The sequence below is a fragment of the Alexandromys fortis genome, unplaced genomic scaffold (assembly GCF_014885135.2).
Source record: "Alexandromys fortis isolate MF-2015 unplaced genomic scaffold, M_Fortis_MF-2015_v1.1 scaffold_10, whole genome shotgun sequence".
Classification (NCBI taxonomy): Eukaryota; Metazoa; Chordata; class Mammalia; order Rodentia; family Cricetidae; genus Alexandromys; species Alexandromys fortis.
This window is the reverse complement of record NW_026067895.1, coordinates 1,819,710-1,839,215: the sequence shown is the minus strand read 5'-3', so window position 1 is coordinate 1,839,215 and position 19,506 is coordinate 1,819,710. Positions and strand designations below refer to the sequence as shown.

Below are 19,506 nucleotides of genomic sequence, written 5' to 3'. Positions count from 1 at the left end.
CTGATAACTGACTGAGCTTTTATTATTTTATTTTAAAGATTTTATTTATTATGTATACAATACAGTGTGCTGCCTCCATGTATGACTGCAGGCCAGAAGAGGGCACCAGATCTCATTGTAGATGGTTGTAAGCCACCATGTGGTTGCTGGGAATTGAACTCAGGACCTCTGGAAGAACAGTCAGCGTCCTTAACCTCTGAGCCATCTCTCCAGCCCTCTGAGTTTTTATTATTAAGAACAATTAGAATTCGTGTTACATGGATGGATGGATGATTTGAGGAAAATTGATCTGTAAATTTTTTTATTTTATTTTATGTATTAAAAGTATTAGAATAAGCAAGGCCGTGGCTTTAGTAAGAGCACTTACTGAAATTGCCGATGACCAAAGTTTGGTTCCCAGCTCCTATGTCAGGCTGCTCATAACACCTGTAACTCCAGTTCCAAGAGATCCAGTGCCTTCTTCTGGCCTCCATGGCCACCTGCATACACAAACAAGCAGACAGACAAACATATGAATAATTAGTAAATGAACCTTTAAGAAAGAAAAAGAAGGAAACCTGAGGGAGAACCTGATGTGTCGTGTGCTCAGATGGCTCAGGGACTTATACTGTAGGTCTTCGGTGTGAAGGTAAGGGCATGGCTGTTCTAAGTGAGCTGACAGCCCTACGAGGAGTAGAGATAGAAAAGGGCGTACTCTGAGTAGTATTTCAGTCAGGGGCCTGGTGTGAAGGATAGTAGTGGGGCCAGGGAGAAGGAAGGGGAGTGGATAGGAGCCTAGCAGAGAAATCCAAGACAGGGATTGTGGTTGGCTCATGGAGACGAGACGGAAAGTTGAAACAAGGAGTGAGAAGATTTGCAGATAGATTAGGTGTTGGCTATGAAGGAAATAGCTGTTTTCAGATGTCCTTGACAAGGTGGTGCCGCCTTTTACTGAGAAAGGGAAGCTGGAGAGGAGCGTCTTTGAGGACATTTATGACTTCGGTTTGACTGTATTAGTTGTCTTTAGTACAACCCTTGGTTTTCTGTGCAGAGGTTTCCAAAGCCACTTCAGACATTAAGTGCTGGTGGATGTAGGCGAAGTGTTACAGTGAACTAAGTTAGTGAGGGACAGGAATGCTCAGAAGCAGAGGTGAGTGTGTGCTTTAGATTTATGGGAAAGCAGTGGCTAGTGGGCTTCTTTTCTCATGGGTGCACTCGGTCACTGGAAAACACCTGAACCGTCTCCTTTCTTTCACTTTAGATCACTCTATGATGAAAGCGGTGATCAGAAAGGTCCTCCAGAACGGAAGGAGTGCCAAGTCAGAGGTATAACTCGTTTCAGTCCTTTGAAAAGAATTTCTCTGTAATTCCAAGTTTCTTCTGTTTCTAGTAAAGTGTCACGGTCCTTTTCTGCTATCTGAGGTAAAATCAAGTGGCTTTGGAACATTGGTGGCACATGGTGAGCACAGCTGCCTCCAGATCAGATGGCTTTTCTGTTTTGTTAAATATTGTGTCATTAATTTAGAATCTGAGAACTGAAAATTACAAAACTTTATTAGTGTAGAATATCTTCCTCATGTCCAGTTAAAGTGGAGTCCTCTTGTGACCTGTGGCTGATGTCTCCTGGCTCTCTCTTCCAGTACCAGTGGATAACGTCCCCCTCAGTGAAGGAACCGCCCAAAACTACTAAGCAGAAAAGGAGAACGATCGTCCTAGGAAGCAGTCGGAAAGGAAAAGCTACCATTAGAATTGGTATGTGTTTGTCCTGGCTTTTTAGTGTCACGAAAACTTAGACCTAGCGTGTGGTTAGGGCACTAATGTTAAAGTCTCATCTCTTGTGTAGTAACTGGTATTGACTGTAGCATATTCTGAGGGGATTACAGGTAAACATCACCATCCCAGCTAGGAAAACATTTTTGTCTTAGCGTTTCTATTGTGTGACAAGACACCATGACCAATAGCAGCTTAGGCAGGAATGGGTTTATTTCAGTTCATACTACAACATCATAGTCCATCAGTTCATACTACAGCATCGTAGTCCATCATCCAGGGAAGTCAGGGCAGCAGCTCAAGACAGGAACTTGGAGGCAGGAGCTGGTGGCACAGGCCATGGAGGAATGCTGCTTACTGGCTTTGCTCCTCATGGCTTGCTCAGCTTTCTTTCTTAGATGCTCCAGGACCACCTGCTCAGGGGTGACACCACCCACAATGAGGATAACTCTGCCCCGTCAATCAGTAATTGATGAGTTGATGTTTCTTCTTCCCAAATGACTCTGGTTTGTGTTGAATTGACATAGAACTAGCCAGCACCATTCTCTACTTTAGCTGCAAAACCCTGCAGCTCTTTTAAGAGGTCCTGCCACGAAACATTTAAACAGTGTTGATGAAAAGCTGAACGCATGCTTTTCGGTTTTCAGCTGTAGCAGGAACAAAGCTGCGCTGGAGAGAGGGAGCTGTGGCTGCAGTTTATAGGCCACTGAGTAAGAGGAATTATATTTCTTGGCTTTTTTGCTATTTACCTTAGTTACTTGAAGACATGGATGTGAGCTGACCAGTGTCTGACTGTGTAGGGTTTGGTGAGGACAGAGCTTGTATGTTAATTGTATCATAGTTACGTTGGGAGTGTATGTTCAAGGAGTCAATTAGAACTTTTACTATAGTGTTTTTCAGCTGACAAGATACTTACAGATTTTTTTTTTAGTTTTAATTAAAATGTGGTAACATTTTTCCGAAAATCAAAGAAATAATATCAGTGTACTGCTGTAGACGGAGTGTTTGTTCTGTAAAGGTAATTAACTTAAAGACAGAAATGGAAGCACTTGGGGGATAGAGGCAGGAGAATCAGAAGATCAAGGGCATCTTCAGCTACATAGCAAGTTTGAGGTTAGCCTGGGCTACATGAGACTCTGCCTTATAAAATAATAGTAATAAAATGAGCAATAGCACAGGATGAACAGAGTTCCTGTAATTTAACAGCTACATTAATGCATGCAGAAAATGGCACAGGACTGACTGTGGTGATTGTCAGTGAGTTACATGTATGCCATATCTGTCTTAGGCACTGAGAGGGTGTGAGTGAAGGCAGTCGCCAGCCAGCCTCATGACCTGGCTCCATTCTCAGGACTTGCACGGTGGAAGGAGATTACTATAAGTCGTCTTCTGATCGCCACCTAACTTTAAAAAAATAAAATATATGCCCTGTATATGCTTCCTTTAGATGACATCCCAGTACTGCTGAAGGAGTTCTTAGATAGAATAACAGGTCAGAGGGATAAGCACCATCGTTCTGTTTTATTTTACTTTTATTATTTTTTATTCTTTTAGAAACAGGATCATACTAAGACTGGTCTAGAACTCTTGTTCTCCAGGGATAAGATTAAATACAACTGTTTTAGTTAAACCTTTGCTATTTGTTCTCAGTGATATCAGAGACAAAGACTTAAATGTGAACTTTAGTATCTGATTTGTTCTAATGTGTTAATATATGGGTTTTAGCTGCTGCAAGTATTTCATGTTTAACTCTTAGCGTTAACTTTAAGGTAAGCCCCTCATTTCATCCTTCTATCTGATTGTGTGTGTGTTCTCTAAACTTATGTGTGTCATGAGTTCTAATAGGCCTTAATAATAAAAGCCCAGAGTCATATATTGGGGAAAATGCTGAGAGATCAGAGACAAAGGAGCAAAACCACAGGTACTTTACCTACTTAACCTCCCAATGGAAGAGACTGGGAGACTGAGTTCCTGCCTCCTCCCGCCTTATCAGTTCCTCTCTCCACCCAGCCATATCACTTCCTATCTGTTTATACAGACCTCCAGACCTCTGTGGTTAGCTAGTAGCTAGCTCTGCCCTCTGATCTTCAGGCAAGCTTTATATGTACAAATAAGATTTCCCCTTTTTATCTAAAAATTAAAAAAAGAATGTTATAACTAATATAAGAAAAACTATATACAGTAAGTACAATAATTATATATATTATATATAGGCAATAAATACATTAACAATGTCTAGTTCATTAACAATTGGCAAATTCAGAGAAAATACTCCACATCTACTGGCTCATCGCTTCCTCTCTCTACCCAGCCATATCACTTCCTATCTATCTGTACAGACCTCCAGATCTCTATAGTTAGCTAGTGGCTAGCTTCACCCTCTGATCTTCAGTCAAGCTTTATTTATACAAACACAGTATCACCACACTGGGTACTATGAGGGCCAGTCCTCAGGGAGGAGGCTTCCAGACCAGTGGTCACTTGATTCTTCCACGTCCCGTGTCTGAGTTACATGATGTCTTTGGAGGCAACCAAAGGCAGTGGCAGCAGCCTTTTGAGAGTTTGTTGGACTACCCTGACCAATAACTCACAGTGAAGTTTCTCATGCTTGGTACTGGGGTGTTCATAATAAAATATTATGTATGTATTTTGAAGTAGAAAAAAAAGGTATCACCACACTTGTGAGGCCTGAAGGTCATCAAAATGAGGACAACATCCACTCGGTTGCCTTCAGCTCTTCTAGGCAGGGATCCCTGTAATGCACACACTTTTAAGGCACAGGCAGGAAGGTCATGAGTTGGAAGTGTAGCCTGAACTAACTATACAGGGCAAACAAAATCACTCCCAGTGTAATAGCCTTGGCCTCGTAGTCGGTCGTTCATCTGTGTTCCCTTCGGAGTGTGTGAGTGGCAAGCTGTAGACTCCAGTGCATCCTGATTTTCTCTTATTGCTTCCTTGGACATAGGGTTAGCTACGAAGAAACCCGTGAGTAATGGGAGAAAGCACGGGCTCAGTAAAGACGGCTATGCTCCGGATCCTCTGCCGCCGGGCGTGTCTGGTTTCCTGCCGTGGCGCACTGCAGAACGTGCAAAAAGAAACAGGTAAGGTGTTCTGCCCTTGCCTTAGCCCTGACAGCCATCATGTGGGAGCTTCTCCTGCTGATTTCGTGAGTGGAAAGGATGACTCATGCATAGCTTCTGCCAAGGAGTGCCCTAAGGAAAGACCACAAATAGACTATATCCACCATTCCCTGGGAACCAACATGTCTAAGGAACCTGTCACTGCGGCATGCTGCTCAGTCTGCCCAGGTTTTTTCCATAGGTCATTTTGAGGTATTTAGTACTCTGGATCTATATGGCTAGTGCATATAATACAAGTAAGTGTAATCATGTAGTGTGTATACATCAAAATATAACTTAACTTGTTGGTATCCTTTTAGGGGTTTTCCATTAATCAAAACTCGCGATCTGTCTAATCATCTGAAGGTATGTATTTGTCATGTTTCTAACGATAGGGGATTAGAGTAGGAGATGTGCAGGGTCAAGTGAATAGAGCATTGTAAAATAGTTTTCCTCCCTGAAAGAAATGTATTTAAAGCTTTCCGGATACCTGTCCCAGCGCCACATATTGGGAGGCCTTCTATGTAGATACTATTTCTCCAGGCACCAAATGAGCTGGCGCTCACAATAGGTTTGAATACTGTTTCTTACTGTCATGGGATGGCCACTCAGAAATGTTCCAGTTTTCAAGAAATGTTGCTTTGAGGTGTGTGCATGCATGTTACACACACACACACACACACACACACACACACACCACATGTTAACGTTAGGTCACAAACATTCCCTGTCCCATTGCCTCAGTTCTGGATCAGGCTAATTCTGTCATAGTGATGCGTCCTCCTGTAGTTGCTCATGGAGGTCACAGATTCTCAAAAAAGGAGAGGGGAGCATCAAATGTACACCCTGTGTGTCAGCTCTACTCTGTACACACCGAGATGTTAAAATGTCACCTCATTTTGTCACTGAAGGTTTGTCCCCGCCCTGTCAGTCTGTACACTTTCAGTAGGCTGTTAGCTAGAGGGAAACTCATTGAAGCTCGACAGGAGAGTCATACTGTTACTACACTAGTTCGGGGTGCGGAGAAGTGCAGATGAGGTTTTCTGGTGGTTGTAGGTATGTATGTGATTTAATTTTTAAAACCATTCTAGTATTTACCAATTACAGGTAAGTTCGTTGCCTTTATATTTTATTCATTCTCTTCCTCCTAAAATTATACTTCCATACTCTTCATGTCTCACATTAGAGAGTAAATTTGTCGTCCACGGTGCAAGAATTGACCTGAAAAGAAGTGTTTATCCTGGCTCTTCACTTCATTTTTCTAGGAGGAATTTAGCAAAGTAATATGGGCAATGGCAAACAGTAATCAGCCATATGTGATACAGGATTCTGTAGTAACAGCAAGAATAAATTAGTGGTCAGGAGGTGGTGGCCTACACCTTTAATCCCAGCACTTGGAAAGCAGAGACAAAGTCAGATAGATTCCTGAGTTCAAGTCCAGCTTGGTCTGCAGAGCAATTTTCAGGACAGCCAGAGCTACATAGAGAAACGCATCCTGAAAACCAAAAAGAAAAAAAAGTTAGTGGCAGTTTTCTGTTGTTACTGTGTTAGGTTAAGGAGCAGTGAAATCCATTTATAGGTAGTAGCTTGATATTTCAGACAGGTCGATATAATTAGGTGGCCTCTGGTGTTTGGTATTCGGCTGACGGCATTTATAAGTCATGTCCTCTTTATTTAAGCAGTCAGATTTCCCTGTGACTGTGACAGTAGAGAGTCCTTCCTCCTCTGAAACTGATGAGGCTGAAGATTCTTCAGACAGTGTCCATGAAACATCTCAGAGAGCCAGCACAAGACAAGAAACGTTACAGGTATGCAGCTCTTCCGTTCAAGGTACAGGAGACCATTGCAAAGTAACAATTGTCAAACAGGTCCAGGCAGCTCGTTGGACTCTAGTGTACTCAGTGGTGAAGAGGAGTAAGGGAAGATGACAGTGCGTGTACTCCAAAAACTAAAAATAGAAACATGGCACCAATTTTTCCTCTTCTTAGAATCAAAATGTTAGCTGCAAGGAGAACTGTAATGATCAAAAAATAATCTTAAGGAAATTGAGTACTGACATATAGTCAGCCGATTCAGTGCTGTGTGTGTAAGTCTATGTGCACACATGCACACATATGCACATGCGTCCGTACGTGCATGCATGCCTGTGGAGGAGTGCATACACAGCCTTAGCGTCGCTCCTCCCTTGGCGTCCACACTGTGTGGTTTGGTTTTGAGACTAAGTCTTTCACTGGCCCGGAATTTGCCAATTAGGCTTGGCTGCCTGGTCATGAGCCCCAGAGGTCGCCCGCTTGCCTCCTGGGTGCTGGGTTTTAGTGTGCACCACCACATCCGCCCTTTTTCTGTTCTGAGGTCCACACTTAGGTCCTTTTGTGTGGGGGGCCTGACTTGGACAGGGCTGTCTCCTCAGCCTGGCACTGAGAAAGTTGATAGTGCCAGCTGAGCTTGCTTATCATGTGGGAAATATGACTTTGTTTTTAGTAGAAGTGAAATTAAAAAGGGGTTCTTTTGTTTAGAGACAGAGTCTTACGTAGCTCAGCTGTCCTTGAAGTCACTGTACCTCGAGCTGGCCTTGGATTCCTGGTCTTCTGTTAGCCTCCCTTGTAAGCAGTCCCTGGCTTTGGAAAAATTTTTGCTACTGATGCTGATATTCCCCTTTCACAGTAAAAACTATGTGGGTTTTTTGTTTGTTTGTTTTCTGAGACAGGATTTCTCTGTGTAATAGTCCTAGCTGTCTTGGAACTTGCTTTGTAGACCAGGCTGGCTTCAAACTCACTAAACTCTGTCTACCTCCCAAGGATTGGGATTAAAGGCATGCACCACGTCCATCCAGCTAAAATTTGGCTTCTAATGTCATTCCATTTTTCTGTTTGGGTAGGCCATAGGAAAATTAACTTACATAGCAAATTTTTGCACTTAACGCACACTGTTTATATGCTGATTTGTACTTAGTTGTGGGAGACCTTGTCTTCAGGAAGGGCTTGGCTTTTCCTCTATGTTTTGTGATTCATGTGTAATTAGGGGAGGTTTGAATTCAGAGCCTCACGCTGTTCAGCTCACATACTGCCAGTGAGCTATGCCCCCAGCCCTACAGTGACTGCATAAAACTAGTCCTGTCTCAGTATAGAACTTCAAAACCTAGACATGGCTCTCCATCTGTTACTTACTTATTCATTGGCTTAAAACAGCAGAGGTTGAGTTTCACATTTCTGAGAGCCAAGACATCCAAATCAAGGTCCAGCATGTATGTTGTGGTGAGGGCCCAGATTTCTAGTTCATGGATGGTACCCTCTCAAAATGTCATTACATAATTGAATGGCACTTACCTAACTTTTTTTAAATATGATTGTGGCAATCGGTATTTGATTTAGAAACATGAAAGCTAGCTAAGGGATACAGCTGAATCGTAAACCCCTTCCCTGGCAAGCACATAATGCCCTAGGTTCAATCCAAAGCGTTCCCCACCCCAGTGATGAATGCCACAAAAAATTTATTTATATAGGGAATTCTTAAAGTAATCTCTTAGAAAATTATAGATCGTGTGGACCATTTGCGAACACATTTCATCTTGTGAGTTCAGCACGTACAGTTTGTGCCTGAGTGGTTTATTGCTAAGATGCACAGAGAAGTAAAAGTTCTCGAGCATCGAGCCCTCCCCTTGTTCCATGTGTTGTGCTGGTTTCCTTCCCCAGGGGTCTAAGAGAGCGCGGTTTGTTCTGTGGGCTTGTTCTGTGTTGAAATGCTACAGATCACACTTATGCATGTTCTAGGCAAGCTTTCTACTGCTGTGGCCCAACCCAGGGGATGATGTGGTAAAGGTATCTCTAGTCAGTGAGGACAACAAAGGTTAGGAACTGGTACTGGGCAGTGGTGTTCTAAGGTGGTACTGGGCAGTGATGGTCTGAGGTGGTATTGGGCAGTGGTGGTTTTAGGTGGTCATCATGGGAGTATGTCTGATGATCTTTTTCTGTGCACATTTTAGTATATCAGTATTTTGTGGCTAAAAGCCCGCCTTAGGTGTGGCTGCCCAGGAGTTCCGAATATGTGAGTGGGAACAGACTGATTATGAGCTGTCTATCTTAATTAAATTCACATGTTCATTCATTTTGCATTGATCAACTATATATTCCAAGCACTCTTCTGAGTTTGTGTCTGGGTTAATTCACTTAACCATCCTGTATTTATCTCTATGATATATATGAAGAAGTCAGGACCCAGAGTTATAGAGTTTTCCAGCTAATGGACTAGGACTTTGCACCAGAGTCTTCAGTTTTTAGGAAAAATAATGAAAAACCAAGCCTTAACTACTAACTAGTAGTAAAGAAATGAGACTGAAGAAAAGAGCATGCTGCCGCCTGTTTATTTGAAGAAATCTACGATCTAAACACATCTTATGTGGCCAGGGCGTCTTTGTTCTTTATTTATTGCCTGCTTGCTTTGTTCTAGGCACGAGGCAATAGGATAAAAGTTTAATAAAATAATTTCTCTCCTTCACACATCTTGCAGCTCCCAGGGGAAGGTGAGCTAGTAGTCACAGTAGACGTGCCCTATCATAGTGATAGGCCCTATTGCTGGTAGCCGTGCCAAATCCTAGGACAGTATCAGAAAGCTTTGGGATACAGGTATTTCAGGGCCTTAGAAAATGTCTGTGATGCACACCTCTAAATCTCAGGAGGTTGAGGCAGCAGGGTGGGGAAGTCTAAGGCCAGACATAGCTACATAATGAGCCACTATCTCAAGAAGATTGCTGAGAGAAGGAGCACTTCGTCCAAATGTAACATTGAGTCTGATTTGCCCACTAGGGGGAGAAGCTGTTTTGTGTCATTGCACTTGGCTGTGCTGTGGAGAGCCGGTCAGAAATGGAGATGTGGAGACTGTTGTCCGTGACTGGGTGGGACTTTGGGGTACTGCCACTATTGTGCAGCCACCCATGTCCCTTTAACCCCTTGTTTGTGTCCTGTAAGCGAGCCTGGTGAAAGCATTGGCTTGCAGATCAAAGGCAAAGTGCAGTTTCCTTTCTTTAGCTGCAGTGTGTTAAAGCCGTTTTGTGAATCCTAAATTAAATACAGGAGTTTATGATGTCTTTTCCCCTTTACCATAAGAGCTAGGTTAGTTTAACATGAAGGAGTGGGATTGTGCTAGTTGGATGGCTCAGAAGGTGAAGGTGCCTACTGCTAGGCCTCATGGCCTGGGTTCAGTGCCCAGGATCCCCACGGTGGAGAAGTGATTTCTGACCTCCACGTATGCACTGTGTGTGACACACACACACACACACATACACACCATGCCATAAAATGTACTGAACATTTTACTTTTAGAAAATGTTAATTTTGTCTTTGGAAAGAGGGCCGAGAATTTAAGAGCGTGTATTGCTCTTACAGAGGGCTGGAGTTCAGTTTATGTCACCGTTGTCACTGGTTCCCGTTCCCCCGAACTCCAGTGCCAGGGGATCCAGTGTGCTCTTCTGCCTCCACAGTCACTGTACACACATGCAGGAATCCACCCCTGCACACATACAGAGTAAATGTTTTTTAAAGATGAGTCTTTAAGGAGATAAAGAGTTGGACATTATTATTGAAGGACTATTTTAAAACAATCTGTTGAGAGGAAAACAACTGTGTGCACACACTTTTGGATATTTTATATCTCTTTAAAACTATAACATTACTTTTTAAAAGATTTTTTTATTTTATGTGTATGAATGCTTTGCATTCATGTATATATGTGTACCACATGTGTGTCTAGTGCCCAGCAAGACAAGAAAAGGGCACCAGCCCCCTGGAACTGGAGTTAGAGTTGTGAGCTGCCTTGTTGTGCTTCTGAGCCATCTCAGCGGCCCCAAACTAAACTTTTAAATTAAAATTCTGTGATTAAGTAAATGTTTAGAAGCCTCTAAAATGTAAACCCAGGGCCTGGAGAGAGACTTGGCGGTTAAAGCCCTTGCCATGAAAGCTGAAAGACTGGAGTTTGGGTCCCAGAAACAGCGTAAATGTCAGGTGTGTGTGATGGCCCTCCTGTGACTCCAGCCTCAGCTGTGGAGAGGGACTCCTCAGAGCAAGCCGACGAGCAACACTACCTATGTTCGTGAGCTCTACGTTTGATGAAGAAACCTTGTGGGACAGGGACTGCTTCCTGCTCATGAATTCAAAGCCAGCCGCACAGCTGACAGAGGCTGTGTTGCTCTGTCTTCTCTGCCGGAGCCGATACCCCTACTTTTCCTGTCGGATGTTGATGGTTAAGTTAGGGAGTGCTAGAAAACTGAGAATAATGCTTGCCCTTCCATAAAGTGCTTTAAAAGTGTTTGCACTTTTAAGGATTTTTTTGTTGTTGTTGTTGCACTTACAAGATTCAGGTATGTTAAGAGTGTTATAGAAGCCAGGTGATGGTGGTTCACATCTTTAATTCCAGCACTCGGGAAGCAGAAGCAGGCCAACCTGGTCTACAAGAGCTAGTTCCAGGACAGGCTCCAAAGCTACACAGAAACCCTGTTTAAAAAAAAAAAAAGTTATAGAGCCAGTTGGTGTTAGCACATGCATTCAACCCTAGCACTTGGGGAGGCAGAGGCAGGTGGATCTCTGTGAGTTCGAGACTAGCCTGGTCTACATAGCAAGTTCCAGGACAACTAAAGCTATACAGAGAAACCCTGTCTTGAAAAACAAAAAACAAAACAAAACAAAACAAAAGAGGATGTTACAGAGTTTTCCATTATTCTGAGGAACCCAAAAACCCATAAGTAAGAAAATTTCCTCCCATGGCTTTAATTAAATATTGGGGATTGACTAACTCTTTTATGTATATGCTTTTTATGGTAAAAGCTGCAGCTCAAGTTAGAGTGGGACTTAAGTGAGTCTGCATTGTGATGATTTGATCCATTCTATTAATTAACTGTGCTGGCTGGTATGTGTACAAGTAGTGACTATGTCATCCTACTGTCTGAGGTTACTTCCACCTCTGCCACTAAGTCGTCTGTGGACTGTGTGTTATGATTCCAGCCACACAGCGTGCCTGGCACTTCCAGGTTCCAGGGCCATGCATGTGTGCACAAATACTCAGGCAAAATACTTAGCCGCCCCAGGAGCCTTTAAAGGCCCTGCATGACCTACGTGTGGCATGGTTGCATCACCTATATATGATGCAGCTACATAAGTCCTTGTGTGCATACGTGAGCTCCACCATGTGCGTATGACGTAGCTACTCAACCCTCTGTGCGCATGCGGTAGGCAACCTTAAAAGCTGGATGCACCATCTTCAGCCTTCTCTTTCTGCACACCGACTTCCCAGTCCTGTTCACATGTCTTCTCTAATAAACTGCTACGTGGGTTTGTTGTGTGTTGCGTGCTTTATGGTTCATTCTCACTCATGCCAGGTAATTTCACTGTGTAGCTGGGGTTGTTGAGGACTCAGAGGACCTTACTTACCGTATTTACTCCATCTCTTCGTGCTAGGAGAAACTGGAGGAATGCCTAAAGCAGCTGAAGGAGGAGAGAGTCATCCGGCTTAAAGCTGACAAGCGAGTCAGTGAGGTACGTCTTTTTTCTCATATTTTGAGAGTTATTTGCTGGTTTTGTTTTTAAGTTCTAAGCTTCATCTGGAAAAACAAGAAACCCAAGATAGCTAAAACAGCCCAGTACAATAAAGGAACCTCTGGAGGTATCGCCATCCCTGACTTCAAGCTGTTCTATAGAGCTATAGTAATAAAAAAACAGTTCGGTAATGGCATAGAAACAGTTAAGTGGATCAATGGAATTGAATCAAAGACCCTGACATAAACCCACACACCTATGAACACCTGATTTTTGCCAAAAGCATCTTCAACAGATGGTGCTGGCATAACTGGATGGTGACCTGTAGAAGACTGCACAGAGATCCACATCTATTGCCCTGCACAAAACTCAAGTCCAAGTGGATGAAATCCTCAACACAAATCCAGTTACACTGAACCTGATAGAAAAGAAAGTGGGAAGCAGCTTTGAACACATTGCAGCAGGAGACAACTTTCTTAATATAACACCAGTAGCACAGACACTGAGATGAACATTAAATGGGACCTTCTGAAACAAAAGCTTCTGTAAGGTAAAAGACACTGTCAGTAGATAAAAAGGCAGCCTACAGAATGGGAGAAGATGTTCACCAACCAGAGGACTGATATCTAAAATATAAAAAGAACTCAAGAATGTAAACCTCAAAATACCAAATAATCCCATTAAAAAAAATGGGATATAGACTTATAACAGAGAATTCTCAACAGAAGAATCTTGAATGGCCGAGAAGTGTTCAACATCCTTAGCTATCAGGGAAAGGCAAATCAAAATGACTCTGAGATATCATACACTTGTCCGAATGGCCAAGATAAAAGAATGCTAATCACAACCTGTGTTGAAGAGGATGTGGAATAAGGTAAGCACTCTTTCGCTGCTAATGGAAGTGCAAACTTTTACAGCCATTTTTGAAAATCAGTATGGCGGTTTCTCCAAAAACTGGGAATCAATCTACCTCAAGACCCAACTGTTGTAGAATATTGTTTTAAGGCATGTTACTGTTTTATGCTCTGAAATATCTGTTTGATGATGCAAAGATATGTTTGATTATATAAAATTCACCTGCAGTTCAGAGACTGAGTCGTCAACTAGCTGACAGGAAATTGTAGGTGGGAGTCATGTGGAGAAGGGCTTATAAGGAGGGTAAGAGAAAGCACAAGGACTTCTCGGGAGACGCAGGGAGGTGAGCTGGGTGAGCTACTACTCGGTTATTCAGCCTCTCCAGATGCAGGATTCTACCTCAACCTTTGACTCTTGAGTTCTTTAGCAGTACAGAGGTTTAGTTGATTCCCATGGGAGGCCTGACCCCATCTGAAAGGAGATGGAGGAGGAGTTGGGGGATGGGGGAGGGAGTCAGAGGAGAGGAGGGAAGGGAAACTATGGTTGGTATTTAAAATAAATTTAAAAAAATCATGGCATGGAAAAATAATGATAATAAACTTTAAAATACTTCAAAATGGCCAGGTGTGGTGTATTGTGAGCTGAGTTCACCATCTTAGCCTTGCATTTATTTAGTGTCGTGTGAGTATATTCCAAAAAGTATATTCTAAAAATGTAAGAAGCTTGCCCCCCTGTAGACTGCCACATATGCAACGTATTTATAAGACTTAACTGTGTGCATAAGAACAGAGTTGGTGAGGCTGTCTACTTACAGTGAGTTAGGAACGCAAATAATCTAAAAATCGTAAGAGCATGGGCTTGTGATACATGGCTTTAGAGCTTGTACTTGGGAGGCGAAGGCTAGGGGATTGTGTCTGGCCAGGCTCAGTTGTTTCGTTGTTTGTTTTTATAGACAAATAAAAATTAGAAGTCTGAGATAGTGAAAAGGCTCCTAAGAGTGCCATGGGAAATAAAGTCTATACTTTGAGCACTGAACTACCCCATTAGAGAAATCTGCATTAAACTAACGACTTTTACAAGTAGATTTCTTTTTCTTTCCTTTTTTTTTAAACTACAAAGTGAGTGTAAGGAAGACTCCTCAAAATGTATGTTTTATAGGACACGTGTTTATTTTTAAGTATTGAGCACTGTGTGATAACAGGCAAGGGTACACTAAGAACATTTTGCCTTTCTGAGAAATGCCAGGGTTGGGACTGATGTGAGGTTGCATGAGTCGATGAAGAAAGCAAGAAGCCATAGAGAATTGCTCAGGAAAGTGCAGAGTGGTAGCTGTGCATTAAAGACTTCGTGTTTTTTAACATTTCTCTATTTACTATGCATACAGTGTTCTGTCTGCATGTATGTCCATAGGTCGGAAGAGCGCATCAGAACTCATTACAGATGGTTGTGAGCCACCATACGGTTTCTGGGAATTGAACTCAGGACCTCTGGAAGAATAGTCAGTGCTGTTAACCCCTGAACCATCTCTCCAGCCCTCATTAAAGACTTTAACATAAGCACAGTAAATATGCTTGGGAGACTGGCAAGATGGTTCAGTGGGTAAAGGCACTTGCCTCCAAGCCCAACAACCTGAGTGTGATCTCTAGTCCCTCCACGATGGAAGGAGAGAAGTAACTCTCAGGAGTTTTCCTCTTGACTTCCACATGTATACTGTAGCACATGTGGCCTATGCGTGAACACATATACATTCATGTAGAAACATTGTTTAGCTTGTGTCTTGGTTAGGGTTTATTGCTGTGAAGAGACACTCACTGCGACCATAGCAACTTGTATAAAGGAAAACATTTAATTGGGACTGGCTTACAGTTTCAGAGGTTTAGTCCATTATTGTCATGGTGGGAAGCGTGACAGCGTGCAGGTAGATGTGGTACTGGAGAAGGAGCTGGGAGAGCTACATCTTGATCTACAGGCAACAGGAAGCAACTGTGACATTGGGCGTAGCTTGAGCACAGGAGACCTTAAAGCTCACCCTCACAGTGACACACTTATCTAACAAGGCCACACTTCTTAGTAGTACCACTCCCTATGGGGGCCATTTTCTTTCAAACCACCATAGCTTGTTAAAATCAATCCTTAATGAATTAATTATAGGAGGATCATAATTTTGCTTGATCAGACTGTTGTATTTTCTAATGAAAGGTGGCCCTTAGGTGACTGTTTCTCTGATACAGAATGATCCAGTCTGAATTTAAGCAGTTGGGAGTTTGACTGTTGGAAAGTTACCAGTAAGACAGTAACTTTATTTTCATCTACTTGTTATGTAGGAAATGTCAACGGGTGTCTCCAGGTGAAGGTTACCGTGTTATGATTATTGTCTTCATTGAGGGTTAGATTAATGATCAGTTAATTACATTGCTAAATGTTTTTGTTTAGGTGCTGAAAAGTTTTCTGTAGATGACTAAGAGAAATAACACTGCATTCTCAACCTTGTTTTGTAGCTAGAACATGAAAATGCCCAGCTAAGAAATATAAATTTCTCCTTGTCTGAAGCCCTTCACGCACAGTCGTTGACAAACATGATCCTGGATGATGAGGGCGTCTTGGGCAGCATTGAGAATTCTTTTCAGAAGTTTCACGCTTTCCTGGACCTCCTTAAAGATGCTGGGTATATCTGTAGGGTGGGCATTCTTTCTTCAGTGGTTTTAATGGTAGCTTGCTAAGGAACTTGGCATTTCTTAGCTTCCATGACACATGTTACTATGTGATTTTCAACAATATGTTTGATTTGTTTTTTAATAGAGAATTTGTTTTAAAAGAAATACAAAGTGATAAACTTTCTCATTAGAAATCCATCATAAAGAGGTGTTGAAGAGTAATTGGTCTTGATGAAGATTAAATTAATGTCATTGGGCATATGAATTCTATAATTTTGTCTGCTATAAATATACCCCTTGACATGGTTAAAAAAAGACTAACTTAAGGATAATTTTTATTAAAAGTATTTAGAATATATAGATTTTTGCCTTTTATTCATTTTGTTTGTTAAGTAAGTTTGAGTCAAGTTTTTTTTCCCTTTAAGATTTATTTACTATGTGTACAGTGTTTTATATGCACATATGCCTAAAGGCCAGTAGAGGGCACCAGGTCTTATTATAGATAGCTGTGAGCCACCATGTGGTTGCTGGGAATTGAACTCAGGACCTCTAGAAGAGCAGCCAGTGCTCTTAACCTCTGAGCCATCTCTCCAGCCTGAATCAAGTTGTTCTTGTCTCTAGGCTTTGGGATGGTACAGGGGTGCTGTAGACACAGGGGCAGGTCAGTGGTTCTCACCTGAGAATAGGAGGGTCAAAGGAGGGTCACAGTCAGGCACCTGTGTGGTGGAGGAAGGAGGATCAAGAGTTCAGAGTAACCCTGAACTACATAAACATTTGAGTCCAGCTTGTGCTTTATGAGTCTCAAAATCAAATCAAAAAGAAAGCTGAAGATAGTTGATGGAGCAGTGTTTTAGGGGAGTAGGCCAGGGCTAAGAAAGAGGGTCATATACATGGAGATGGTAGAGGTTGAAGCTACTGAAACTGTTTAAAATGAAGGAATGGTGGTTGCTGTGAAAATCAAGTGGTATTTAGTGTGTTGGTGAGGTGAATAGGAGTGCCGAGAGCATTGGATGATCTCATCCAGTGGTCTCAGCATGAGCGAAGGCGGCAGTTGGCCTGGGGCTGTTGTCTGAAGTAGGTTCTTGGCTTCAGAGGTTTTAAATCTTGGTGTTCATTTGTACATGTATTTCATGCTTGCAGGTGTTGTTCCTAAGTGATTGCCTTTTCCTCCTTTCTTCCTCTCTGCAGACTTGGGCAGCTTGCCACTATGGCTGGTATAGATCAGTCCGATTTCCACCTAATAGGTCGTCCTCAGATGAATTCTACTGTTAGTGCAGCTGTGGAAGACCAGAGAGCCCTGGAGGAAGAAAAGCTAGACCCGAAACAGACTCCTGGGGGACAGGTACAGAATATCCAAGTAAGTGGACCCAACAGACCTTGGCTCAAGTCATTAGCAAGAGTTCCCCAGGGCAGAGAAAGGAATGTTGGTCTGTCTCTAGCGGGGTTAAGTTTGTGTCCATTTCCTGAAATTGCATCACTGTCAATAAAAAAATGGGGCCAGGCATGGTGGCGCATGCTTTTCATCCCAGCTCTTGGGAGTTAGGAACAGGCAGGTGTCTGTGAGTTTGAGGCCAGCCTAGTCTACATAGTGAATTTCAGTCAGCCAAGGCTACATAATGAAACCTTATCTCAAAATTTAAAAACAAAAAGGACAAAACTGGAAGGTTTTTGATAATTTGTACTTAGAATAAGTTATCTTTAGTAAAGAAAGAAAAATAATAGGAAATTAAAGTTTGTTAAATGTCTGTTATATTCATGTCTCGTCTAGGTCTCTATCTGTATGCAGTCAGCTTACAATGAAGGGACACTGATGAAGGTACAGGTACTGGTGCAGAGAGCTCTAAACAGTGATCTAGACAGACCTAGCAAGCAGTCTCTCATAGTTGCTCGGTTACTGGATGGGGTGGGCCGGCCATCACAGGACCCTCTGATGTGTTTTCTCCTGCCTCACCAAGAGCCCCATTAACCAGTCTAAGACTCATCTGAGGAGCTGCTGGCTTGAGAACTCGGTCATGTCACACATTGGATACTTCTCACATATACGTAGAGGCTAGAAACTTGGTTTCTTAGAAATGATTTTATTTAGTTTTTTAAATGTGGAAAATGGAAGGTAATTATATAAAGCACAAAATTCTAAAAATACTGCACAGCTAACTCTGGAGGTGTGTGTGTGTGTGTGTGTGAGAGAGAGAGAGTTTTGAGTTGCCAGTCACATGGCTTTGTATAATTAGGAAAATGAATGACCATAAAATCTTCTGAGTGGTGGGCTGACTGCTGAATAAGATCACAGTTACAGGACCAGAGAGGTAGCCTGGCTTACGAGAGCTGCTGCTCATCTCTAGGACTTGAGTAGACTCGTCAGCACCCATGTTGGGTGGCTCCCCAGCACCTGTAACTATAGCTCCATGGGAGCCTCTGCAATCATGTACACGTCACACACATGCATATAACAACATGGGAGCCTCTGCAGTCATGTACACGTCACACACATGCATACAGCTCCATGGGAGCCTCTGCAGTCATGTACACGTCACACACATACATATAACAACATGGGAGCCTCTGCAGTCATGTACACGTCACACACATACACACCACCTAACTGACAATAATAAAAAGTAAATCTGGAAAGCTCAGGAACAGCGAAGTTTCCAGATCTTTAGCGGCTCACTTTGTTCATTTAAGCTTTGTTTCCCCTGCAGTTTCAGAAGATTAGAAGTGATGCTAGGATTCCTTTGCCTCTTGACGCCTTCCAAGTTCCCGTTTCTGCACGAGAGGCAGCGGTGGCCTCCAGAGACAGCCTAGGAGTCCCAGCCCCTGAGCAGCAGGAGGGCCCTGCAGCAGGCCTTGCTGCTAGAACAGGCTCTCCTTTAGCAGATGGCACCTCTGGAAGCGGGAGTCAAAGGGAAGAAGCCGTGTCATCCAGACACAGCAAATCTTCTTCAGAGAAAGGCAGTGTGGCGAGCAAGCGCTCCACTGAGAAACACTCTGGGAAGGACCTGCTTTCCAACCCTGACTCCCCTGTGAACTCAAAAAGCAAAGGAATCGGGGACAAAAGGTCTTTGCTTAATGAGCCGACTAAAAGTGAATCTTTGAAAAAACACGTTTCTGTCAAGAAGGAAAACAGAATAGTGACTGTCTCATCCAAGACAATCAGAAGTAAATCTAATCCTCTAGAACATTCTGAGAGTGATACTGTTGGGTCTGATTTTGAATTTCAGGAAAGTATCCATTCATCGGCACACCTGACGTAGGTCTAACCTTTGAAATTATGATTTTATCTTCAAATTTTAATAAATTTTCTTACGTTTTTACTATAATGTGTGATACCTTAAATACAGAGTCGGAACCACTATAAGGCAATTTAAAAATTCTATGCTATTATTTAAAATCCATATTTTTCTTTTCCCTCACATAATTCATTTGGCACATAGTTATGGAAGGCCTAGTTTATAAGACACTTTCTGGGTGTGGTGGCTTCCAGTGATAAGATTTTACCTTCATGGAAATGCTACTGTGTGGAGGACAAAACCTCAAATCCCCCCTAAATCCTGCTGCTAGAAAGGGACGAGGCTGGTTTAGCTCATGGTTGTAGCATTTGGTTAA

General features: G+C 42.6%; 1 protein-coding gene across 3 annotated transcripts in view; it reads left to right on the top strand.

Moving 5' to 3' along the window:
• Positions 1-19,220, top strand: part of Cep78 (centrosomal protein 78) — a 32,070-nt gene extending 12,850 nt beyond the window's left edge. Inside the window, exons 7-16 of one of the 3 annotated variants that reach the window (XM_050159999.1) lie at positions 1,241-1,305; positions 1,620-1,731; positions 4,715-4,850; positions 5,189-5,234; positions 6,551-6,676; positions 12,314-12,391; positions 15,745-15,911; positions 17,089-17,257; positions 17,669-17,716; positions 18,603-19,220. In XM_050159999.1, coding sequence (XP_050015956.1) covers positions 1,241-1,305; positions 1,620-1,731; positions 4,715-4,850; positions 5,189-5,234; positions 6,551-6,676; positions 12,314-12,391; positions 15,745-15,911; positions 17,089-17,257; positions 17,669-17,716; positions 18,603-19,154 — 1,499 coding nt within the window. In that variant the 3' untranslated portion in view covers positions 19,155-19,220. Of the gene's footprint in view, positions 1-1,240; positions 1,306-1,619; positions 1,732-4,714; positions 4,851-5,188; positions 5,235-6,547; positions 6,677-12,313; positions 12,392-15,744; positions 15,912-17,088; positions 17,258-17,668; positions 17,717-18,602 lie in introns of all 3 variants that reach the window. The other 2 variants (XM_050159988.1, XM_050160010.1) reach the window with 2 other exon arrangements.
• Positions 19,221-19,506: the final 286 nt, after the last annotated feature.